Source organism: Telmatherina bonti (genome assembly GCF_933228915.1).
Source record: "Telmatherina bonti genome assembly, chromosome: 15".
In the NCBI taxonomy this organism is placed as follows: domain Eukaryota; kingdom Metazoa; phylum Chordata; class Actinopteri; order Atheriniformes; family Telmatherinidae; genus Telmatherina; species Telmatherina bonti.
Window position 1 is genome coordinate 29,963,953 of NC_136613.1, and position 27,420 is coordinate 29,991,372.

The 27,420-nt window shown below is 40.0% G+C and overlaps 1 protein-coding gene across 1 annotated transcript in view; it reads right to left on the reverse strand.

The window, feature by feature from the left end:
* Positions 1–24,096, reverse strand: part of slc39a10 (solute carrier family 39 member 10) — a 36,765-nt gene extending 12,669 nt beyond the window's left edge. The window contains exons 1-3 of the mRNA XM_079254579.1: positions 24,061–24,096; positions 2,090–3,250; positions 1,822–1,999 (exon numbers count right to left, since the gene is read on the reverse strand). Of these exons, the coding sequence (XP_079110705.1) occupies positions 1,822–1,999; positions 2,090–3,229 (1,318 nt within the window). The 5' untranslated portion in view covers positions 3,230–3,250; positions 24,061–24,096. The remainder of the gene's footprint in view (positions 1–1,821; positions 2,000–2,089; positions 3,251–24,060) is intronic.
* Between the last annotated feature and the right edge of the window lie 3,324 nt (positions 24,097–27,420).

The following is a 27,420-nucleotide window of genomic DNA, read 5'->3' on the forward strand; positions in this document are numbered from 1 at the left end:
CGGGTTTAAAAGGGATCAAAAAAAAAAAAAAAAAAAAAAAAATACTTGTGAGAAGTGAAGAACAAACTGGTTCCTCTGTTTCATCGATCAGATTCATTGTTTTAGCCCCGTTCAAATGATCTTACCTTTTCATAGTTTACTTTTCAGTCTAGTTAATCAATGCCTGAAGTTCACTGGGTGATAATGCTACCATCAGCCTGCTAGTTGACCAGACACAACAATGATCTGTTGATCAAACAAGCAGGGTGTGCTGCTGTCAAACTGTGATGAGATACTAACAGATAAGCTGAGTAGGTCAGTCTTCACACTGTGAGTCCAGTAAACTCAACTTCTGAAGCGTATGACCACCATCTGGAGCAGTTTTTACATGTTTGCAGTCCACAGCCTTAATGTGAGATAGACGGCATCCAGATGCGCCTTTCAGCCAAAACAGACCAGAACTTGTTGTGTCCTTAATATAGACTTGATGATGGTAAATACCATTTAGTAGCAACTGTTCAGTAACCACTCTCATTACTGGCTAGACAACTGTAAGAGACATAGTGAGGAAGGCTATCCCTCTTTTACTGCAGGAATAATAACAGACTGTGTGACCACAGAGTGTGTGTGTATGTGAGTGTGTATGTATGCGTGTGTGGGTAGGGTGGGAGGTCAGTGTACATTCAGGCAGTACGTTTCTTTTTTTTTTATTTAAAACGAAATATGAAAAATTGAAAAACCAGTCATTTTTTAAATTTTTTGTTTCAAAATCCAAAACGAAACTTCAGATAACGGACCTTCATCCGTATTCGGATTTTGTGCACAAAACAAAAATGGAAAAAATGGATAACGAGCACTTGGATTCCATTTTCGATTTTTTGTTTGAGGCAGCGCTGTGACCCGGAAGTTCTCATTGCACGTAGTGGATGGCAGAAGACGAAGACCACGAAAAGGGAAAACGCGTGCGAGAGAGAAGGAGGGGTGAAGTGAAAGGAGTTTACCCCAAAGCTAGCTGAAGCTAGCTGCAGGTTCTCCTCCTTTCGGCCTGCCAAGGTAGAAAGTTTAATCGCTGCTTCTGTTGGAGTTTTCAGACAGTGGAGGCAACAGCAGAGCAGCAGGGTTACTAAACCGTAGAAGAAATGTTGCACTTTAGGACCGAAATTAACAGACAGGAAGACCCGGAAAATGAATTTGTTTTTGTTTTTTAGCTGAATGCTCATATTGGTGTTTAGTTCACCTGGTGAAGCAGTTATTTATACACGCAGGTGTAAGGTTTAATTCTCACATCTTCCTGACCTACTTTCTCATCTACTGCTGGACAATAAAGGACAGTAGAGCCCACACCATGTTAAACATTCTAATGTAAGAAACACTTGCGTTGGGATCACACCGTTTACAAATATGTTTTACCGATTCCATTTGAGTATAATATATAAAACATATCCCAACATTTATACAACATATAAATGAAACGAAAAATCGAAAATGGAATCCAAGTGCTCGTTATCCGTTTTCTCCATTTTCGTTTTGTGCACAAAATCAGAAAACAGATAAAAGTCCGTTATCTGAATTTTTGTTTTTAATTTTAAAACAAAAAATCTAAAAAAATGACTGGTTTTTCAATTTTTCAGATTTCGTTTTAAATGAAAAAACAAACTGCCTGAACGTGCACTGACCGTGGGAGTGGGATGTGCTAGTTATGTACCATCACTGTTAGGGTTGTTTAGAAAACTGGTATAATCATTGTATTATGAGAGGAATGATGTATTAACTCCAGGAAGAATTTTTATTGCAACAGCTAATGGAGATCAAAATAAATACAAAACACAAATACAAACTTACAGGAACTGGCGGGCTCCAGGGCTTCTCGCTCCACGTCCATCTGATGGTAATGGCGGATGCAGACGCGACTGTCTATCTGGTAGAGCAAGGCGGGGCACAGATAGGTGAAGTGGCTGGGGGAAATGAGCGAGTCGGGGTTCAGGCCGTAGTAGTTGAGGAGCTGAGTGAGGTTTAAACACTGAAAAGATGGAGGAGGGTAAAAACAGAGTGAAGAAGTAATAAATACAAGAGCGATAAGAACAAACAAGTTTTCCTGAAACAGACCGACCTCGTCATGCTGGTGCTGATGTCCAGCTGGATGCACGGGGAACACCGGCGACACGGGTGTGACGGGGCCCCCCGAAGCCTCCCGTTTGTCTTTATGGGAACGACTGCGCCCATGTTTGTGATGATGATCGGGAATGGACTCATGCTGGTCATCAGACGGGGTTTTGTTGGACCCTTGCTGACCTTTGACTCTTGCTGGTTTTTTGGGTCTTCTGGGTCGACTTACTGTTGGGGCGGGGGAGGACTGAGGCGCCTGGGACGGCTCTGAATGAGCGGATGGCGGCTGTTCGTGGTTGCTGGGCGTCGTGACAGTCATTTGGTGAACATGATGGTCGTCATGGGCGTGGTCACTGCTGGGACCACTGTGGTCGGGATCCTTGTGGTTCGCCGGCATCTGAACCTGCTCGTGTTTGTGCTCGTTATCATGTGTGTGCTCGTCATCATGTGTGTGCTCGTCATCGTGTGTGTGCTCGTCATCGTGTGTGTGGTCATGACCGTGTGTGTCCTGTACATGTCCATCAGGATGTTTATGGTCAGCATCGTCTACCTCCGTGTGGTCATGATTATGTCCATGATGGTGGTGGAGGTGTTCAGTAGGAGAAGCAGCAGTTGTGTGGCTGCAGCGCGTGGGAAGATGGTCCTGCTGTGGGTGGTGGGAGCGTGGCGTGAGGTGAGGGTGATCATGCCCGTGATGGCTGCCTTCTTTGGAGGGCGAATGCGAGTGCAGCCCCTCTTGCACGTCCAGCAGGTCGAGGTGGGCTACGTGGTCGTGGCCCAGATCTTCATGGTCGACACCTACCACCTTCACTTCTCCCAGACCCAGGCTGGACAGCAGGCTCTGAAAGCCCTGGAAATCTAAGCGGCCCTTCTGACCGTAGCGTCTGAACAGCTGCTGGATGTAGAAGTGCTGCTCTTCCTCCAGCATGTCCTTCTGAGGACGCCTGGACTCTGGGGACACAGTGGTGGCTCTCGTGTATGGAGCCTCAGAGATCTGCAGGTCGCTGTGGGCGCTGCTGTGGTCGTCGTGGTGATGTCCATTGTGCTGATGGTTGTGTCCTTCTCCTCGGCAGTGGTTGCACTGATGGAAGAGGAAAGTGAGCACACACAGGAAGCAGAACTTTGTGTGCACGTGGACTCGCATTGTCCTCTCTCTTCTGGTCCCCTGTGAAAACACGTTTTAAATCAAAGTCAACAAAAAGAGACAGACATGTCTGAATGTAGTAAGAGATTAATGTAGTAAGAACCAAACAATCCCACCATTTCACATGTCCTCAGCCAGACCCCCCCTGTAGAGGGTCCAGTGTGGGACACATGCAGTACAGAAGATCTTTGCACAGATTAGCAAGCACCAGTTCTGACATCTAGCATACTGAAATGCTCAGGAGAAACTTGGCTAATAGGCTCTACTGAGTTTTGACATTCAAAGAAATACAATTTAAACCAGAAGTAATAATATGGGCACATGGCAGAAACACAGCGCGGCGCTGTCCGATTCAAGCAAACCACACGGATCATGTGTCATGTGCTGATTACAAAGATGTCTGTCTCATCACCATGGGATAAAATCTCCGGGGGGGGGGGGGGGGTGGGGGGGGGGGGTGGTCTTATAAATCATGTCTTTTTATTGGTCAAAAGTTTATTTCCAGCTCTGAAACACAGAGTTCTTCTTAGACTCTGCCTTTGTTTAAAATGAATCATGGAGGCGCTGCTAGCTTGCATGAAGACGAAAGAGGTTTTATAGCGAGGTATTCACTCGTCCCATCGTATCCTAATGAAGATCCACTTTGTTGTGGCTCCTCAGCATGCTTCTAAGATGAATTTGGGGGCCACCCCTTGATTGTCCTGACTCTGACCATTGACAGAGGTGTCCATCAGCAACACCGGCTGATGGCTTGCGAAGATGTTTACCTGTTCAACGCCTCTATCAAAACATCTGCAAGTGCTCAGGTTCACTGTTCTTCGGAGAACACAACTAATCCTCTAGTTTTCAGTGTAAGTAATGTTGTTTTCTTTAAGAAGGAGATTAAAAATGAAGAATCTCTGCTGCATTCAGGCTGATTTTACTCTGACAGGAACACTTGATTCTGACACTTTCAGCTATAAACTGTTTGCATACAGTCGTAGTTTAAAAGATAAACTTTTTATTTTGAGTTTGTCATTCTAAATAGGAGTCTGAAAAAACAGGAGAAATCCAGCTGGATTTGTCAGGACTGTGTCTGTGATGCTCCTACAGAGGTCGGTAAGAGCATCCAAAAATCACCGACACACTGATGTCATGCAAAACAAAGATTTATAACAGCTGACGTGTCGTTTTAAGAATTAGCCGGAGAATCGGGATAACAAGCAGAAAAAAGCACAACACTGAAAGCTGCTGCACCTTCATCTGAGAAGACTGAATCGAGGCTTTCTGGAGCACAACAAGCTCTCTACTGAGGATTGAGTAACAAATTGCTTGTTTTCTCCCACTTAAAAAAGCCTGAAGCAGCAATATCATTCCAGTCAAATGATCCTCACACGGCCTCTTGTGAAGCCTGTGGGCGGTAAGAGGCATGAACGGTGGGAGTGGAGGGAAATAAAGAGAGGTCAGATGAGGAATACTGCAAGATAATAGTATGATAGCGTACAGTGCACACCAGAGAAATGCATGCCCGCACTCACACATGCATGCATGTGTGTGTTCTGGCCACCTGCTTGTTAGAAAAGTTTATGTTGGATTTGCAGCTTGCACATCAGGTGGGAATTTAACAGTTTTCTGCAGATTACAGAAACAAAGATGACAGATCTTCCTCAAAGCTGTCAGGACGACTAACAGGTCAGTAAAAACGTCCAAATACAGCTGTGTGGATTTCTATCTGGACGCTCAAGATGGCAAAACAAAGACCGGCTGCGAGGAAGGGAGAAATAGACCGCATAAGTATTAGAACGCACGACGCGCACGAGATAAAAACATCATGATACAACGCTGAACACGTCACAACATCAACGCCTACATCCATTTAGTTGTAGGAAAATCAAAACGAAAAATAAATTATGCAAAAATGAGGAAAAAGACAAAAAAAAATACAATATTACATAATGAATGACATAAAATACAGTAAAAGACAAACACACTGGAAAAAAACAAAAAAAAAAACAAAACTGAATAATAAACAAAAAACAACAAATAAAAACAGAAATAAAGTGAACAGAAACAACTTACCGTAATTATAAATAAATATAATTTACAAAGTAAAGGCCAGAAATTGTTGGATGGATTAACTGTGTAGGTTCCTGCTTTCGGGACTGGGAACACTGGGACAATGTCTTGTCCTCTGGTGGTTTGTGGACAGAAACATGGATCAGCCCTGTCCGCTTCAGACAAAACTACACGGTCACATTGGATCTTTCAGGTTTGGGATCTATGAGAGGCTGCAGTCCAGCTTCTACAACAACCAGGGAGTGTTTGTTCAATCTGAACAACGTGCCATTTCACTACCAGCACTTAAGGTTTCCCGCTAAACTTTGCACAATAAAAACATGATGGGTAACATTTGCCTGTGAAGTGCCAGAGGAACAGGTTTACACGCTACATATATGATATCTGTACACATACCCTAACCCCCCATATGCCCCTTCCAACAGATGGAAACAACTAGTTTACAAAGCAATCACCTCCAGGAAAAGCCCATCAAAGTGAGAACAAAGCGCTTGTTTATCGATCAAAGCCTTAATCATTCTCCACACTACATCAATGGCTTATCAGCTGATGATTATAAAGTCATAATGAAGCACCCTCTCACCAGGCAAGATCTACTCTTTCTGCAAAGCATTCAGTCAAGGACTTGGACATGAAATGCTAAGGAAACTATTTTTTTTTTTTTCCATTTGTCTAAAACGCAGACGAGCATTGTTGTTGATGTGATAGAACCTCACAAGAAACAACAAACCGTCCTGTTCACACACCGCTCACCTCTTCAAATGGTCTCGACAACAATTATTTAAAGAGAAAAACCATGACAACACAAACAATTTTGCTACATAACACTGACTTAATTTAAACTTGTAATTACTGCAAGCAGAAGGACTCACCTGATTCTCTGGTTTGGCTTGGATGAGTTGTGTGTGAGGTTCAGTCTGACTAATATGAGTATGATGGCGGTCTGACTGAGTCTGCAGAGTAAGTATGGCTACAAACCTGTTTCCGTGCCGCAGACAAGACAGTGTTAATAAACAAGAGACAGCAGCGACCTATGAACCTAACAGCAGATTGGCTGGGGCAAAACCAAGACTTGATTTTAAGAGCACACCCTCGAAGCAACACGGCCTGCGGCCCTTTCTGATAAGACTCGTTGTTGTTGTTGGCATTTCAGGAAAACAAGAGAACCTCAGTGTAGTTGTGGGTTTAACAAACTGATGTGAAAAGTAGGCATCGAAAATCTATTTAACAGAGTTTTTCTACTAAACTGAAACTGAATTTGAAGCTACTTTTTGCTCACATTTAAAAGCTTAATGGTCAAATAATTGAAACAATGGATTTCCCTAGAGTTGTCTGAGATTTAATCACGACTGCACAGTTACAAGGGAAATGCTATAAAGGAGAAGTTTTAGTGTGATTAGTGATTAGAGGAAATTGGAAAGGGAAAAGTTTATAGTGAAGTATTGGCTGACTACCGATTCCCATTTACATCCGACGGCCCTGCTTGGAAAACCACATTAACGTGTCAGAAATGACTAAAACAAAGTCATATAACCCTAAAATTATACTCAATAACGTTCCAAACTAAGACGGCAAATGACTGCGGTATGCATCCTGAGTTTTAGTTGTGTTGTGTAACCAGCAGAGGTGCTCACACTCACAGATGTTCAGATATTTAGGTAGGTTATTATAAATGAATGAATGGATGAACCCCTGATGTTGTGTTATTACACAGATATATCCTCCTGAATCAGTACAGGAAGCCAGGGAAAGAGCCCACCTTCCCAACACACAAAGCTCCTTAGTCAAGCATTAAAGGCATTTGATGATAGGGGCAGTGTATTAATTCAGCATGCATGCACAATAGCTCCGTTTGAATTCTCCGGCTCATAAGTATTATTCATTTGATGTCATATCAGCACTGAAATTCGAGGAATTGCTTATAGTCACTGATTATTTCACAGAACCTACGAATGCGGAATTAATATTGTGGGCGTTTCTCAGTGATCTCATTTACTGAGTTCATGACGTTACACCAGCTGACATGGACAGCAAACGAAACGCTATGAAACCCCTCACTTCCAGCCGGAAGAGCAGCTTATCGTCGGTATCGCCGGCCCTCGCCGTTCAGAGCTGCTGCTTCAAGGCAAACAGGCCATGTTATACTTTGGTACTGATGGGAGGTATTGATCTGTCACGATCTGCTTCACCTACAGATTCGACTGATGGACAATAGAGACCCTGGACAGACACAGTAGTCTAGATAATTCAGCGGTGCGCCTGTATTTGTAGTGTTGAAATAAACTGGCTAGAGTGGAAAAGTATGGTAGAAGAAGAGTTATTCCTTCCAAACAAATGGTTTAAGTAATCTTCATCAAATTTCTCTGTCTAGAAAAAACATTTTTATGGTGCCACTGAGGCGGACAGCTTGAAGTCCATTCATAGTCGACACTATGGCGTCTTTTATGGTCTGAAACAGACATCAGAACTCCGAACTCTGCGCTGCCCTCTAGTGGATATATTAGCAAACAGTATCACCAACAAGGACAATGAGAGAACGCCGACATGAAACTGACCTCCCTGTTTGAGTACGTAAAGGTAGTCTTAATGAGCCTTAACTAGCCTGTAAAGCTGCCACTGATTATATTTCATGATCTGTAACCGCTAGCTTTGTACGATGAACTACAGGTAAATGCAGAGTGACTAAATTGAGTTATGTCGATGTTTACCTTCAAGATTCAAGACAACTGAATCGACAGCAGATGGGAAATTCATTTGTTACTGCGTTTAACACTGAATAGTTACTGTCTCGTTTGTAATTATCTAATTATGTACGACAACTCTGACAAGTCCTGCAGCACAACATGACAAGTTCAGAGAGATTCACTGAATGTTTCATTAAAAGGATGTGAAACTGAGACACTTTAACTTTTCTGGCAGGTAGTTTCACAAGTCAAACCCAACCAACCAGGCGTGAGGTTCTTTGTTGAATGAGTGCAATCACATCTTTCATTGCAGATTCATGGTCCTGTTTACTTATTTCCACTGTTCTGGTAGTATAAACTAATGTAACAGCAGCTATCCTGATAAAACACAACTGGAAGTAAAGTAAGTTGATTTCTTTTTCCCTGTTTCTAATCTACTCAGGCTAAATAAAAATATTCAGAAACATTTCTAGAATTTTACTTTCACAATAAAAGTCTCTTAAGTCCAGTGAGAGGTCCTTTTGCATGTGACTTCCCTGAGAGAAATACGGGGATAATGTGTGGAATTTATCTATTGCTTACAGAGTCTTATTGGATGGGACATTTAGGCTACTTTATTGTGTTGCTATATCATCTGGTTGTGGTGGATTTACTTCCCAGCCCCACCATTACAGATGTCCGTGAGTAAATGTACGCAGCAGGGATAAAAGAAATGCAGTCAACATGTCTCATATGATATTTTCTTATAAGTAATCTTCATATCTTAAAAATAAGCAACATTTTAACAACATGGCCTTGCAGAGTGAGGAAACTCGACCCCAACTGATAGTCACGACTCAAGTGAGACCAGCTCTATGTGACACTACGGGAAAATTATTTTTCCTTTTTATATCTGTGTGGTTTTCTGTTTTTTCTTTACTACATATCATACATTCTGCTTCTTCTTGCAGGTACACGTCCTGTCTGGTATTTGGATGTTGACTTTGTGCTGTTGACGTTGGCAATGCAAGGAGACCCAGCAGGGGGTTTCTGGGTGGTGCAGCGGTGCTTTACATTACAGTAGAAAATTCAAAGAAAACTTCAGGTTTGAGGAGAGCAGCAAGATGTGATGTGAGGTAAGAAGAAGACAGAATGAAGACGTGGAGCTGAGCTCGCATGTCAGGATCCTCCACAGTGTCTCAACCTCGCTATTTGTCTGAAGGATAACATGGAAAACTCAGTTCATCCCATGAAAGAAGCAGCAATAAAAACTCACTTCATGTCCACAAACCACGACAAGCCAAAAGACAAACCATTGCAACTACCACGTGGACATTAAAGATTAAACCTTAATTAACAAATAAACTGAACATATTTCGTTATATCAACAACCTTTTCCTAGACACCGACCCCCTGAAAGGTTTTCCAGCATGATCTCCAATTAGCCGATGACAAAAGACACACTGTAAATTCTCTGAAAGGAGAAAGAAAAAAAAGTTTTTGACCTCTAAGCTGCTTCATATGATTCTCACACGACCATTAACATCCCTCTCATCTCAGTACCAAACTGCTGTCTGCAGGGGAACAGGCAGGGGCATGAAGCCAAATCATTTCTTTTCTGGCATTCACAAATGTAACACAGAGTCTCGTGTTTACTGTTACAAAACAAGTTCATTGTCCTTTCAGAGTGAAACCTGAGAGTTTGGTGGATATAAGCTTCTAGCAGCATTTTAGTATGTTAGAAGAACTTTAAAGAAATACAGTTTATTTTAATAAACAGTTTACCACAGTACTAAGAATAAGATAATTTTCTTTTGTGTGTACTGACATGGAAACCTTTTTAATGTTTCTTGTTTTTAATATGAAAACAGTTCTTGCACATATTCAGAACAGTGTTTTCTATTAAAATTGAATACTTTTATAATACACATATTGTAATAAATAGTAAAAAATCATTTCTTTTTCATATCTTTAAATCTTACAATTTAGTTTTTAGCCATGTGAGATAGTCTGTATTAATTTGTCCATTTCTTTGAACGCATTTCAATCTTTTATTGCTTTTAGTATATTTCAGTTTTTTCTGCATTTAGTGAGATTTTTTTCATAATACCTTAGATATTATTGTATTATTAACTCTTTTGAAGTGATGGTTTTCTGGCTGAATTTGTAACGTTTTATTACATTTTCTATCCACAGAATATTGACGAGCATGTGTTTAAAAAGCGATGGCACACCTGACGTCTGATTTATTGACGTTTGTCTGGTTTCATTTTTCATTTCATTTCCTGACTGTAATTTTCCAATCTTTTCTCATGACTATCTTGCGGTTTATGGTGACGTTTCAGGCGATACAAGACATTGGTAATGTTAAGTTGCGGTGCACCAAAGACGCTGAAATCTGTTTAGAAACAATTGCTACGTTTAAACCTTTAATTCCTGTTTAATTCCAAATAAAAGTTAATTCTGCTTTAAACTGATGAAAAATGTAAACACTTAATCCCTGATGCAAATTTCTATTCAGAATTAAACTTAAATCCGATGTAATTCATTTTAATTCTGAACTAACTTTAATTCCTCTGTCATGTAAACCTTAATTCTGATCTAAGTTAATTCCTGTCGTTCTGAGCATGCTCGTTACCTTGTCCTGTCCCGATGACGCGCGTTGTTTTGCCTCCCGTGTTCGGTGGTCCATCGTTCTTCTCCTTCTCAGTTGCTGCAAAAAGTGAAGTAGTATGCTCGTGTTGAGCTGCTATTTCAAATTTGTAATAAAAATAGTGGCAAAAATGGAACTTATTATGTAGTTTTTACAAGTTATGACTGAAAAGACGAGAAGCAGGGAGCCAGCTTTGTTTATTTCCAGTAGACGTCATACGTCAGGTGCACCCTCTGTCTAATCAGAACCCTTCCCAACCCGCCGCTCTAAACAGAAATTAAGTAAGGACGTGTTTCATGTAAACCTTTATTTGAAATGATCATTTTCATGTAAACTCATAGGAGAATACGTTAATTCCAAATTATTTAATTCCGAATTAAAAAACGTCATGTAACCGTACCCAATGACGCTTTCTAAATGAATGAGACTTTGCTTCTTTTCCTACGTAGATATCGTAGCTTCCCCACCATCACCACTGGGACGGTCTATACTGGGATTTTTTCAGTTGTGTAAACTGCCTCCTGAACTCCACCAGGTGATCTAGCTTCTTTTCAGGTCGACCTCCTGTCTTATGTCAAGTGTGACAACATATGAAAATGTGTGTTGGGAGAACAAAACATCAACACACAGAGGCCATCAGCCGAAAACACACCATTACAAAGATAAGATGTTTCACACAGCTATAAATAAAGACTTCAGACATTCAAGTGAAGCATTTAAAAATCATGCATTACCCCTCACTGTAGATAAGTCAACTAAATCCATCGTACATTTATTCAACTGAAGCGAAAATGATTCAGGCGACTAAATGATAAAAACTTAACAGCAATTTAGTCATGAAACGAAAACTGAATCAAAATTTGCTGACAAAATGAACGCTGGCTTATCTCAGCTCAGACATCCCTGTTTCCAGTGTGCTCATTGAGCAGCGGTGAGATGTTAACACGGATACAGCATCTGAGGTTGATGTAGCGCAGCGTAACTGTCCACACAAAGTCTGCAGCTTGTGGTTACAGACAGCACTCTGTCATGTGGCAGACAGAAGAAAACAGTGCTTGAGCTAGTCATTTTGCCAGGCCAAAACATCAATTCCCAGATCCAGAGTGGCTATTTACTGGGTATGTGGTTGTGTTGCAGGTCTCCTCCAAACATCCTGACTCATGAACCTGGTAAATTCACACACATCACCATAACATCCTCAATCTCTTTTAAAAGCCAATCTGTCAGCCGAGTTTAACACTTTGCTATGGCTGCAGGTTATGATAAGTAACTTTCTCACAGCCCTTTCCCACCGAGCTGGTTCCAGTGCTGGCTGGGATTCAGGGCCAGGATAAGCACCAGTTCTTTATTTTCCACCGCCTAGGGACCTGGCCCTCAAAACTGGCTCTACTCAGGCACCAAGTCTTTGCTGGGCCAGAGCTGAAAACCGCTTCACGATGCTTGCGTCAGCAGCTGGGGGCGGGGTTACCTGGCCAACATAAAAGCAACAACAACATAAACCGACTTCAAATAGTTACCAACTCAGTTGCCATTCTCTGCGTTTCATTATGAATGTCGCTGCACTGACTAGGACCTATCAGGCGAAACCAGAACTGGTTCACTGGAAGAACCAGAGGTGAACCAGCTAAGCGCTGGCTCTAGCACCAGTACTGAACCAGCACCCGTTCTTCATTGGTGGAAAGGAACCAACAGTGACCAATGTCCAACCTTTAGAAGCAACACATAGGTCCTTCATGCTACCGACGGACTGCAAATAAAACAACCAGAGGAAAAAAAAATCGCTCTAAAAGCACCACAAAGGGTAAATGAAAATACCCAACATGCATCTTGGGTTACAGTCAAACGGCTTCTTATATGACAACAAATGAACTAACTGCAGGTTTTCTGGCCGAACCTGTTAATGCAGATTTTTCTGTTTCTGGCCTTAAATTCTGTCAGAAAAAGCAAGAAAATATTTCATAAAATGATGACTGCTGTGGTGAGACGCAGGTGCAGAGCTGATGCTCTGCGGCCTGGAAACATGCTCATCACAGCACACAGAAGACCGCAAGGCGAGGCCACACACAGGCGACAAACACAACAATAGGTTGAGGAATAAACACTACAGATGTTTAAGAAATAACATGCCAAGTGCTGCTTACCTTTAATCAGAAATAAGCCACAGAAGGACTTAAGTTCACGGCGCCCCAATGCCAAATGCCAGCACTGACATTAGTAACAGATTGAATGTTTTAAGGCTTTTGAGTGCAGTGACTTAGCTAATTTGTACAGAAGGCGGGGAGGGAAAGGGAGGGAATGTGTGTCTGCATGTTTGAGCAGTCAGGGAGCTGTGTCCAGGATAAAGCACCTGACCAGCTACATGTGAATGGAGCTTCATGTTTATTATTGCTGGGACATTCTGCCCATTTCATTATTTTAGCTGGAAGTACACAAGCTGCCTGAAAAGACTATAATGCTCCAAAATACTCCAAAAGGAGTATTAGTAAAGCGCCCTTGTTCATTATTCGTAAGGTGACAGAAACATTTTAAGCTCATCTACCTCCTGACATCTGCACTGATCCGTGTCTTCTCACATCAGCTTAGCGTGTCCAACAGAGACATGTTTCCTGTCCGGTCCAGCTCTATGCTAGTCCTCATGTAGGAGCCATGTTTCTTTTATAAGTTCCCCATCCACCAGGGGGTGGTATCATGTATCGTGACGCTTGTGGCGGGGGTTACTTAAGGGCCATGATTTTAGTTGCATGGGTGTTGTTAATGAGCTTTTTCTACTGTGCGTTCAGCAGATTCATGTTTCTGACACCGTTGCGTGACTCTGTTATGCTTTTTGATCTACTTGTACTTGAATTTTGTGAAAAGCAGCTCCTCTTGGCTTTTTTATGTATCACGTTTGTGGCTGCTCACTCAGCCAAAACCATCCAAACATCTAGAAACATCAACGGTTTCTGTTATTTTATAAGACAGCCTCTCATGTTAGTAGTTTTGTCAGACGTGATTAATAAGCAGATCTTCTGCAGGATGCCTCCAGGTGCAGCTCAAACACACAGGGATGGAGGATGCTCTCATTTACTGCCCATGTTTATTTTATGTCTAATGTTTCACAAGAAACTGATGCAGCTCTGATAAATTTCTTTTCCAACCAAGCCGTTGCTGACCATCTTGGGAGACTTAATTCCACTCAGTGCAGGTGACGTAACACAGACGGGTGGCTGCTGCTTTGTGTAAAGCTTGTGTTGCATTTTATTGTAGGAAAAGGGCTTTATAAATAAAGTTTGATTTGATTTGATTTAAGTTGAAAACCTGTTCAACTTTCATCCACTTTTTCTGGTTCGTTTTGCTCAGGCACGGAGAAAACCTCTTCTTTTCATCGGGATAACAGATAAAAGTCACATGAGAGCAAATTTCATCTGATTCCAGTTTCAACAACTAGTCTGTCATTCACACACCACAATCTTTTGGTTGCACTTTCGAGCCCTGCGAGAGATCACGGTATTTTTCTAAACAACACTGGTTTCCACTGTCTACGGCCGCCCAGTGCTTGCTCTGGATGGTGGTTGAATTGAGGTCAAGACTCAAAGAAATCTGCTGGTTTTCCTAAGCTAGGCTGCTTTTCTTATGAATTAGCTTGGATGAATACTGGTTGGATCACAACAAAATGCCCTGAGACTTGTTGTGACTTAATGCTCTACAAATGAAGCTGAATTGAATTTCATGGTATTTGGTGGTATTTTCTTTTTCCCATTAATGACTTGGTTTTATGCACATTTTCCACTGATACAATGATGATTTACTGCTGCCTCGGGTGTCCTCCAGCTTCAGTTGTACCTGAGGGTGTGGAGGGTGCTGATCTTGGTGTCATACATACTTGCTACTCTGAGGCATGTTCCTCCAGTCACAACTGTAGCTTAGCAGTATCTGAGGTCAATAATTGTTTGGTCGACGTCCATCCTTTAGATATAATGTATCTCTAGACAACAGATGTTTCTAACAACATGTTCAAAATTAACATCCGCCATAGTTTCACTCTCATGTCCATATTTAGTGTTCAACATCACCATAGAAGCAGCTGCTCTGCTTAGATCCTTACTGTCACTGTACAATGAAAATGGATCTGGATTCAGGGAATATAAACAAATTTAGTTTTATGCAGTACTCACAAACAAAAACAGTGCCTTTCCTTAACTTATTTAACTTGTTTGCAACTAAACGCACCATCTGTTACAGTTTTACAGCAGATTTCAGCCTAATATATTGAATGATTTCATGACAATTGCTCACAACGCTAAAAGAAAATGAAAAATGGTCTTTTTAAACGTCTTATAGCTGTGAAAAAAGCACTGTGGCTTTCGCTCTGTTTCTTATAATGTTGTGAGTAATTGTCTTATGAGCAACAGTCTGCGCACCGCAACAACACCCAGGCCAACCACAAAGCCATGCCACTGACAACATGCTGGATGGCCTTTCTCACTCAGGCTGCTACTAGCAAAAGGTGAGTCCACTTTCATCAGGCCCTTTAAAAAATAGAAAATAAAAAGCAAATAAAAATGGGCATTGACTCTTAAGATGACCGAACACCATCTAACATGAACCCAACGGTCTTTATGTCCATCTGAGACGAGCTTGTGCTCAGAAAACTAATCATGTTTTTGGTGTGGAGTGGATATTTGTCTTCCTCTTTGTGTAATAATGTGTAATTCAGATGCCATTTCTAAATGCACTGAGAGCCTGTAATGAGTATAAATACATTCCAATCAATACTTTATTTCCGTGACAGGAGTTAAATCATATCAGTGATTTGAGCCTGATCGTCTGCTGATTCTTTCAGCACACCGCTGCAGATTACAGACCACAGCACCTTGAGAGATACTGAGCCCTTTTTAAAACAACTGTGTAAAAACTAATGTGGAAAATAAGTTTTAAATACATTTTAAAGTTCAAAATGTTTTCAATCTTTTTTCACGCAAACCAAACAAACTGGCTCAATCCTGAATCTGTGCGTCTTTTCACAACTCTGCAACACAGCTGTGTAGGTGTGAAGCAACAATACAACAAATGAATGCCACACTATGTTCAAATAGTTGGTCTCATCATCTGATTCTGTACTTGTAGGACGCATTCACATCAGCCTTTTTATTGGAATCAGTCATTTTGCTTAGGAAGTCATCTTTACTTGGGAAAATGTGAATCCACAAAACAAAGTATGATTCGGATAGAAGTGGACTCGATCACCTTCAAACACAGGTCTTAGTCTGTTTCTAATAAAACAAATACAGGTACATCTCAGAAAATTAGAATATTGTGAAAAGGTTCAATATATTTTGTCATTAATTTCAGAATATGAAACCAATATATTTTATAGATTCATTACACAGAGTGAAACATTTCAAATATTCAGTCTTTGATAATAGTGGCTTATAGATGATGAAACCCCAAAATGCAGCGTCTCAGAAAATTTGAATATTGTGAAAAACTTCAATCTTAGAAAGTCATGGTGTCACATCCTGATCAACTAGTTAACTCAAAATACCTGTAAAGGTATCCTAAACCTTTAAATGATCTCTCAGTCTGGGTCAGATGGGGAAGACTTCTGACCTGACAGATGTCCAGAAGACGATCATTGACCCTCGTCAAGAAAGGAAAGCCATAAAAGGTCCTTTCTAAAGAAGCTGCGTGTTCACAGAGTGCTGTATCCAAGCATCTTAATGGAAAGTTGAGTGGAAGGAAAAGGCAGAACCACAGCCTTGAGAGGATTGTCAAGCTACATTCATTCAAGAATTTGGGGAGCTTCACGAGGAGTGGACTGAAGCTGGACTCAGCGTATCAAGAGCCACTATGTACAGACGAATCCTAGACATGGACAACAAATGTCCCATTCCTCGTGTCGAGCCACTCCTGAACCACAGACGACGACAGAAGCATCTCACCCTGGCTAAGGGGAAAAAAGGACTGGACTGGTTCTCAGATGGAAGCAAATTCTGCTTTTCATTTGGAAACCAAGGTCCCAGAGTCTGGAGGAAGAGTGGAGAGGCACAGAATCCACGTTGCTGGAAGTCCAGAGTGAAGTTTCACAGTCAGTGATGGTTTGGGGAGCCATGTCATCTGCTGGTGTTACCCCACTGTGTTTTCTGAAGTGCAGTCAATACAACATCTACCAGGACATTTTAGAGCACTTCATGCTTCCTCCTGCTGACAAGCTTTATGGAGATGCCGATTTCATTTCCCAGCAGGACTTGGCACCTGCCTACACTGCCAAAGGAACCAAAAGCTGCTTCAATGACCACAGTGTTCCTGTGCTTGATTGTCCAAAAAACTCACCTGATCTGAACCCCATAAAGAATCTGTGGAGAATTGTCAGGAGGAAGATGAGACACCAGACCCAACCATGTAGATGACCTGAAGGCTGCTATCAAAACAACCTGGGCTTCCATTACACCTGAGCAGCGCCACACGCTGACTGCTTCCATTGCCACGCCTCATTGATGCAGTCAATCATAAAAAAGGAGGCCCAACCAAGTATTGAATGCATGGAAATTCATACACTTTTCGGAAACCTGACATTTCTGTTTAAAATATCCTTTTTTCATTGATCTTATGTAATATTCTAATTTTCTGAGACACTGAATTTTGGGTTTTCATTATCTAAAAGCCACAATCATCACAATTTCAAGAAATAAATGAAATGTTTCACTCTGTGTCTAATGAATCTATGTTATATATAGGTTTCACATTCTGAAATGAGTGATGAAAAATAGTGAACTTTTTCATAATATTCTAATTATCTGAGATGTACAGGAAGTGAATTACAAAACAATACTCATGGTGGATTCAACGCACAATCTTTATCCAAATTGTGTATAAACACAACCAAAACTTCTGCATGTGGGATGATAGACGAATCTAGGCAGGAAAAATAACTCATAAGGAAAGGGTGGATGAATTTTGTCAAAGTTCTGATAGAAATCTAATCAATCATCCCGCTACTATCGGATGCAGCTCCATAGTTTCTTGCCCTTCTAAGTTCCTAATCGGACTATTCTGATCCAATGGCCACAGTTACATGATGTTTTTTAATACGGAATTAATAATTCAGAATGAAATAATTCAGAATAACTTTATTTTCCTGGGGTTTACATGGAAACATGTCGTTACTTAATTCCGCTTTAGATCAGTGGGTTAGGAAGGCTTCAGATTGGACAGAGGGTGGACGTGATGTATTGTCATCAATTGGAAATAAACAAAGTCCACTTCCTGCTTCTCGTTTTTATGATCGCAACACAGAAAACTACATAATAAGTACCCGTTTTCCTTCAATTTTTATTATACCAGCTCAACACGAGCACACTACTTCACTTTTTTTCAGCCGCTGAGGAAGAGAAGGAAAACAGACTACCGGAGACGGGAAGCAAAACACGGAACATGTGCGTCATCAGGGCGGGATAAGATAACGAGCGTGCGCAGAACGATCAGAATTAACATTTATATGACAGAGGAATTTATCAGTTCAGATTTAAAATGCGAATAAACCAGAATAAGTTTAATTCCAAAGTGTCTCTTCCATTTGGAATTACGGGTTTACATGGTCATTTTTCATCATTTCAAAGCGGATTTAACTTTCATTCTGAATTAAAGAGGAATTAAAACATGTAAACGTGGTGTTTGTTTCAATCCCACACGATGAGAATCACGTATTATCACAGCTTTATGCTGGAATGTGGAGATACCTGCTTTACTTATCTCAGACAAACAAGCATCAGAGGGTACGACTGACAATTTCTATTAACTGAGCTTTTAAACATTGATTTTTTTTCAATGAAACACCATGTAAATACTGAAAGCCACGCTGTGTGTGGAAGTCTTCACAGTAGCTACGAGGCTTCAGTAAATTCAGCGCCGAAAGGCTTCTGAAGCACTGACCTTAACGAGACAACATGCTCTAAATATTGCTCTAAGGCCAGGTAATACCTCACTGGTGTTGGTCCAACTCCAGGCCAGGTAATACCTCACTGGTGTTGGTCCAACTCCAGTCCAGTCACAGCTATTATTAGCAGGATGTTTTCCACCTTAACCAGTTTCACCACAAGCTGCCCTTCAACACCGCCTCTACCACAGAATTCCTTTAGCCCACATCAAAACAAGGAGAGTTCAACCTGAACAAAACGAAACTAAACCCAATGCCGTTTTTCAAAACTCTAAATTGCATAAAAAACTGCCTAAAATGAGTTTTTATTTGAGCAGATGTTAAACAACAAAAACACCGGGCAGTTCTGTTGGTGACAGTCTTATTAGAATTAACTGATGTTAGTGATATAAAGTTCGACACATCTGCAACATGATGACCGACATGGACCGAAATGATCTCTATACAGACAGAAACCGTCTCAACCACGATGTGAACATGTATTACAAGTTTTACTTGATGTCTTCAAGTAGATGATTCACGGCAAAAGCAAAATAAATCACTATGCAGTCTTTTATTCCTTCTGCAACAAGCCTTTTTAACACAAAGCACTTCTTCATTTAAAGGTTTTGTTCATTTAACAGACTGATGTACGAAATGTTTCATTCATTGATTAATTGTAATTACTTTGATGGATGATTTTCTCTTTATTACAGATTATATTAATGAACCACTAATGTTTCCTTACCTCGTTGTCACTGGTCATGCTGCTGTACATAAGTTGCCTATTCTGGTCTAAAGTAAATTAATAAAAAATATTTCATTGTCCCTGGACACTGAGACTTCACAGATGTACTTTATTCCAGACCTTCCAGCATCTCCTCATTTTATATGTAATTAAGACACTGAAAAAGAAAAGTGTCTAAATCCATTTTAGGGGTAAAACGACACAAAAAAAAGTAGGGGTGGGAAAATCGAATCGAAAAATTGGGATTTTTTTGCTTCACAATTTTAAAATCGATTTTTTTGTTTTTAAAAAAATGGATTTTTCTTCAAACAAATAAAAATAATCCAGTATAAAAATTTCTGTCATTTTTATTGTTTTTATTTATCTTTTTACTTGTCTTCTGGGGCGTTAAAGCAGCAGAATGATGATCTGGCTACTGTGTCGTTTTTTTCTAATTGAAATCAAGAAATATTACGAGCATAAAAATAAGTTTTATACAATAATTTTGTAATCTACATAATCTACAAAAATCAGCAATATCAAAGAATTGTGAGAATCGCAATTTAAATCGAATCGGCACCCAAAAAAATCGCAATCAAATCGAATTGGGACAAAAGTGTATCGTCACAGCTCTAAAAAAAAAGGTACCAAAATGATAATGGACTAACACTGAAGCTTGTGTCTCTGGCAATAAAATGCAAGGATGGATAACCTACTGCCCATTTTTACAAACATGAAGCTTAACAGGACGTGTTCATTGTTTTTTTTTTTTTTTATCTGATAACACACTAATTTGACGGCAAACTGTTACTCTTTCATTATATCCTCATATTTAGTAACACCGTTTGTTAAGGTTAGCAATCTGAGACAAACAGAGCAATGATAATTAATCCACTGTGATCTTTGAAACACATTTCATAACAAATAGCAACTAATCTCATTGTGCTTTACCAGTGTTTGCTGAATTCAACTTCTTGCACCTGTCAATCCATACATGCTGATATATCATGTACTACAGTCATTTACAACTTTTACAAGACAAACAGGTGTTAATTTAGCTTCATGAGCATTAATAACACAAAAGAATAACAGGAACACTGTCTGTACTTTCTTACACTGCAGTACAGAAAGAAAGGCGGTAAACAGAGTCTGGTGGTTCAGCTTAAAGGGGATTCCAGCCATACAGCATGCAGAGGCATGCATTAAGTTTTCCTGTTCAATGTCACTTGGTTTCTGTATCCGTAAATATTTCCTATAACTCCAGCGGAGCTTTGTCAAGTCTAAAGGGATTTATCCCTAAGACAGACTCAGGGCTGTCCCAGCTTGGCTTCATAAGTGCTCATTTCAAACAGAAAGCCTGTGTTGTATAAAGAAAGCATTAAGCCTTAAAACACAGGCATGCATTAGATGATGGAAGTCTAACAAAGGAGCTACTGACAGCGTTGTGGAAATGATTGGATCAAGGCTGAAGATCGTGTGGAAATCTCAAACCACTCCTGTCATGGAGTCCTAACTCTGTTTGGTTTTAACAACAAATGTTTTCTTTATTAGGTGGGAATACTTGGAAATACAATCCTGAAGGGGTCACAAAAAGCTTTGCATTTTCATGTTTTCATTGACATTTGCTGTAATAAAAAAAAACACTGATGTCATCTGCAAGCACCGACACAACCGTCATCATCATCAGAGGGTATGTCCAGCGTCCGTGCAGCCAGCCATGTGTTGTGGCTGTGCACATGTTCACCGATCTAACTCATTCATGTGTGCATGAGCGTTCTGTTGAAGCTGATGTACTTTAAAGCTCCCCAAGAAGACACTTTAATAAGAGCACACATGGGTCTATGGTTCTGTGCCCACAACTGCAGCAAAGTACGTCTTAAAGGAGAAAAGGCTAAATTAACATGCTGCACTCAGATCAACCAGGAAAAAAGATTTCATTCCTTTCTGAGCGATTCATAAACAGAAGCTAAAACGTGAGCAGAAATATAAAATACCAGGATAGTACATTAGATCCATGACTGTCTTAATCATGTAACTGGTTATTGATAAAAATGATCTGACATGAACCCAAATGTGATATTTCCATCATTACTGCTACCTTATCTGTGACGTTGGAGGATGGACAAGTGTTTGTTTCATTCTGCCTCATTTTATTAGTTTCAAGACACATTATATTGAATATTACAGAAGCATCTTGAAATTTTAATACGTACAAAATATTTTTCTGATTTTAAATGCAATTTGGCTGTAGAAACTTTAAGGAAGCTCATTTATCAGATTTACAGTTAAAAAAAAAAAAAGAAAAAAGGCTGTGGCAGAAATGGACTATTTAAAATCATTTAAACAAACATCCACACGTATCACAATAACCAAATCGAAAAACCTGATTTGACAGAATAGCTGCCTATTTATTTTCTGTATTTATTTGTTAATGAATTTATACTAAAACTTTTTACAATTTTAAACTATAAAAAAAAAGTTAATTTAACTATCTAGACCATGACATGACTTTTGAGGTTTTCTGTAGTCATCGTCTACTTGAAGACATCTGTTCAATGTGAATTTTAATCAGGCAATTTTAACAATCCAGATTTTTTTTTTTTACAAATGCCTTTATTTCAGTCCTGTTTTCTTTACTTGTTATACTTAGAAAATAACCATAAAGATGTTTATTTAACACATTTAGTTAAATGCAGCCGCTGCAGTACGGAAGTAACAATTGAAACTTTATTATCTGCCTCACTTTTCAAACTGCATTGGGTTAGCATCCAAATAAATGTGACTTATCCTGCAGAGCTAGACAGCGACAATCTTACGGTCTTGGACATTGTAGTCAATATTAAGGAGAGATGAAAACTTTTCTGATACAAATCCATTTAGAGTATTAATTTATTCAGTAATACCATTTATTGTTATACTTTTCAAACTGGACTGTGATGAACAAATAAGCAGTGCAATTCATTTTAGTTCAAATAGCGTGATCAAAGCAATTCTGTAGTAGTTTACATTTATCCAGGTTTCTTATATATTTCCACCTTCTGTAAAGCTCCCACTTGGATTCAGTTCTGCAAACATGTGTAACAGCTGTTACATGGCAGCTCAATGCTTTCACATCACCACACAGCACCGAGAATCAAATGCCTGCGAGCAAAGAAGGTAGTCATGCAGACTGAGTCAGCGTGGAATTGCTCATATAAAGAAATACTACAGCGCGAACAAGTACCCGTGGGTGGGCGGGGGTTTTTGTCTGCATTTAACTAAAGCAGTCACTTAAATTGAGCGTCCCACGCACGCAGCACCCACCCAATCATGAGCAGAGGCGTGGTGTGGGGGCCCAAAAAGATGTATAAACTATGTAAGAAAATCATTAAACCTTCATTAAAAATAAAAAATACTTTATTCAAAGGTTGTCATGAAATATAGCTGTAATGTAAACTGATAAACATTTTATATTAAAATAACCTAATTACATGTATGCACTGTGATTTAACCCTTTATAAAATGGGTCAGCAACTCCCGTCCTCGAGGGCCACAGTCCTGCAAATGTTAGGAGTTCCTCTGCTGTAACACACCTGGCACACATCAGACCTAATTAGAAGACTTGTGCAGAGTTTGATATCAAACTCTGCACAAGTCTTCTAATTAGCCATTGATTTGAATCAAGTGTGTTGCAGCAGGAAAACTAACATTTGCAGGACTGTGACTCTCGAGGACCAGAGTTGCCGACCCCTGCTTTATAGGGTACTTAATAAAATACCTTCAAATTAGAAATTTTAATCTAAAATTGTCCTGATATAAACCAAGAACTCCATTCTGTTGTTACATTAACAAAAAAATAAAAAGTTTCATGCTGTATGGGAAAGGAAACAAAGATCAAAAATAGTCACTTGCCCCCATAAAAGGTTAAACTAGATCTTTATTATTCCCATGAAAAGCTTTTTTTTTTTTTTTTTTTTTTTTTAAAGTCAGCTTGAAGCAAAAACAAAAAAAACAAAAAAAAGGGGGGGTCTATGCTATTGTCTTTCATAGGGCCCAAAATTCCCTGGTCATGCAGACTGAGTAAGCGTGGAATTGCTCATATGAAGAAATACTACAGAAATACTTTTTACAACGGTTGTACTCAATATGGCTGTAATATAAACTAATAAACCTATTACATTAAAATATATATATAATAAATATATAATAAATATATTGGGTGGGTGAGTTTATGTCTGATCTGCATTTAACCAAAGCGGTCACTTAAATTGGGCGTCCCACGCACGCAGCGTCCACCCTGTCATGAGTATACTGAATAAATGCTGTTTCACCATCACAAACATCACCCTCACATTAAAACCCATTCAGGGTTGAAAAGCAACATATCTATAAAGCTAACAAGTGGCGACACAATGAGCAGGAGGGTTCATCCTGCGCTGCACGTGGTGCGCATAACTCCGTACTACAGCTGCGCTTCCGTGTCACTGAAGCGTGACTTCACACAGCTAACATTAAATCTGACATTTTAGTCCGTATGAAAACAGGCTTCTTTATACCCAGACACACTCAAAACGCCGTTTTAAAAGCCCATCAGCCCTCATGTTAGAGCCGTACCTCTCGGAGAGGCTAACGCTAGCTTCCACACAGGCTACAATCCAACCAGCTAACCTCAGCTAGCAGACGACTCACAGGAAATTAGCCTGCTGTCTACTAAGCACAACCGCGTGTTTTATTGTTTAAAACTACGTCTAAATGCTCACAATGGCGGTTAACAACATCTATACGTTGCAGCGAACACCACCCGGGTCCATGTTGTGGGAGTGAATGAAAACGAATGGGTGTTTTTTTTTATATAGTTACCTCACTCGAGTGCCGTGTGCATCTCCTCTCCGCTCGGTACCAAAGAAAGTACGTACTGCTTTACGTCAGTGCGCCAAAGATTAACCTATTCACCAACGTCTCTTACGTACTTTAACTAACATCACAGCTGTCAACGAGCTGCGAGTCTACGCAATTTGCGCACAGCAGTGAAGGGATAAAAAAGCACTGTGGCTTCTTTCCGCCAAATTGTGTCTGGACTGTCATATGACTCAGAGAGGAAATGATGTTCAGAACAAAGAGCAGGCTAATCCACCCACCTCTACAGGCGTGAGTGAGCACAGCAATCATTTCAGTCATATCCTACTCTAAGATGTTGCTCTGACAACTAGTTACCTCTTTTCTAAAGACAGCGGTTGTCAACCTTTTTGCAACACAGCAGTGGCGGATTTAAGAGATTTGTGGCCCCAGGCAAAGGCAGGCATGGGGCCCTATGGTAAATATTGCACTTTCTAGCTAACAGCCAGTGTAACAGTCTCTTTGCTGACTGAGAGGGTCATGTATAATGACAGGAAAGGGTTGCTTCACTTGATAGTATGAACTGATCATTTATTGTGATTGGTCATTCTTTAAGTTACAGATCAACTCGCTGACTGCATCACACACACACACACACACACATATCACATTAGGTATTAGTGCACGGCCTATATACCTGAAGGGGGTCCCCAAGACGCACATAATCATTCTGCTGACAGTTCAGCAAATGCATTTGACAAGTTTTATGGGGCCCTAAAGAACTAGGGGCCCTAGGCAACCGCCTAGTTTACCTAATGGCAAGTCCGCCCCTGCAACACAGTACCCCTTGTAAAATATTTTTTTAGCCAAGTACCCCCTAACCACTGCAAAGTATTTTTAGTTAAGAAAACACATGAAATACAGCACTTTGTCATTTGTGTTTATTAAACTTTTGTTTGCATTGTCAAGGTGACAGTGATTGACATATTTGCAGTAAAATTAACATTTGAATCACAAAGACTTTCTTTTCTGCCTTCAGTAAATGTTTCAGTTCTGTAAATAATATAATCTAAGTGTGTTATTAAAAACCTAACATAAAAATTTACAGATTTTTTTGTAAGTAAACATGTGACACAGACTTAAAGCCAAACTTTTTAAGTCTGGATTACTGGTGGCGTGATATAGCTGCTGATGACATACAAGTCACATTCCCAGCATATTTCTGGGAACGTGGAAGTTAAATCTCCATGGGAAAGTTTTTTTATTCTACATTTAACACACACATACTTCTGTTGAGATATCGAGCTCTAAAGCTGATTATGATTTTCTCTCAACATGAACAGGCTGGACTTTATAAAAGTTGGGTGTAGAATTTGATAAGCCCGATTATTTACAACTGGTATAAATAGTTTGAGAATTATCTGCATTTTTAAAAAAAATAAAACTTGTTTTAAATGGTGTATGTTGTTAATCTTAGAGGCAATGTTAAAGAGCATAATGTGATTTAACTAATGATTCTTACAGTGAATCACTGTATTATTCTTGTCCATGGCATTTAAACAGGCAGGGTTGGAGGGAGTGGGGGCATTTTTGGCTAATATTATCAACATCAGCTGATTTGAACCAGGAGGCTAAAATCCAAGCGATGGACCAATGAATCAACTTTTAATATTTTTCAGATTTTTTTTTTCAGAGTTTAAAAAATTCAAATTTATCCAATTTTTTATTCTTTGGTTGATTTTTTTAAAGGGTTAAATATACTTTGGATTTTTTTTGCTTTTTAAAGACAAAAAAACAAGAAGAAAGAACACAAACTGCTGTTTTTGTTTTTTATTTTGTCTTATGCAAGTATACTGCAGAAATACACCGCAACAATGGACGCAATATGAACAACAGACGAATCAGGGGACTCTCAACGCCATCGCTATGTATTTACCTACAATGGAATTCTGCGCCAAATGCAAGAAGTGAATTTTTTTTGTTGTATATGTCCTGTATTTGGTCCGTTTGAAGCAGGCCCAGACTTGCGTTTGTACGAATAAGAATTTGTTTGGAGCATTCACATTTCCTGAAACGAAGCAGACTTTCTGAGCAAAATAACTAGGATTCAAATCAAAAAGGCTGATGTGAACGTGCCCTTAGCGTAACCAATTAACCTAACATGTATATGAACGCTGGAGTACCCAGAGAGAACCCACTCATACACAGGTAGACACCAGACAGAAGAAGCCCCGTTTGAACCTTCCCCCAGCCGAGGCTTGAACGAGCAACCTAACTGCTGTGAGGCCACAGTGGTGACCCCTACGCCATTTTCACTGTGTGGATGGACACCTTTTTAGGAAAAGCCTCTGTCTTTATGTCTTACTGTCTTACTATCAAACATGTATGTGGACACAAGACATAAAAACAGAGATAAAAACACCTACAGCCACTTTATTGGGTACACTTGGGTAAATATTTGTCAGCACAAGTATCTAATCAGTCAATCACATGATTGCAATTCAATGCATTCAGATGTGTAGAAATGATCCAGGGGGCTTGCTGAATGTCAAACTGAGCAGAATTGGTAGACTGGTTGAAGATAATACAAAGGTAACAGTAACTCAAATAATTATCGATTATAACAATGGATACCATCTTTGTGCTCAGAAGATGTCCAACCTTGCAGTAAATGGACCAAACCAGTAGAAGACCTCACTGGGTGCCACTCCTGTCAACTGAGAACAGAAAACCGTGTCTACAATTCACACAGACTCACCAAAACTAGATAATAGAAGATGGAAAAACCTTTCCTTGTCCGAGACTCCATTTTCAGCAGCATTTACATGGTAAGGTCAGAATTGGACATAAACAACATGAAAGCCTGGATTTATCCTGCCTTGTATCAACACCTATAGGCTGCTGATGTGATGGTGAGGAGGATATTTTCTTGGGCAACTTTGGGCCAGTCGAGCACGGTTGAAACACATGACCACTGTGTAGCATCTTCTGGTGGCTCCAGCAGGTTAATGCACCATGTCATAAAGCTTAAATCGTCTCCACATGGTCTCTTCAGCACAACAATAACGTCATTGTACTCCAATAGCCTCCGCAGTCACCAGACGTCAATCAAACAGAGCAGATTCAGGGTGTGGTGGAAACAGGATATTTTCATCATGGATTAGAACATAATACAGTGCTTGATGAGTATCCATTACATATGCCCAAAAAGAAAATCTACCTTCTAGAATGACTTGCGTAGATAACTTCTAATATGATGGAGATATTGTGTCTGAAATCCCTGCTTGAGTCATCCACGAAGCCCTAAATAATACATGGTGAGTTACAGAGAGTTTGTCATTACTGATGCTATATTTGTGACAATGACCACCATAGAAACTTTTT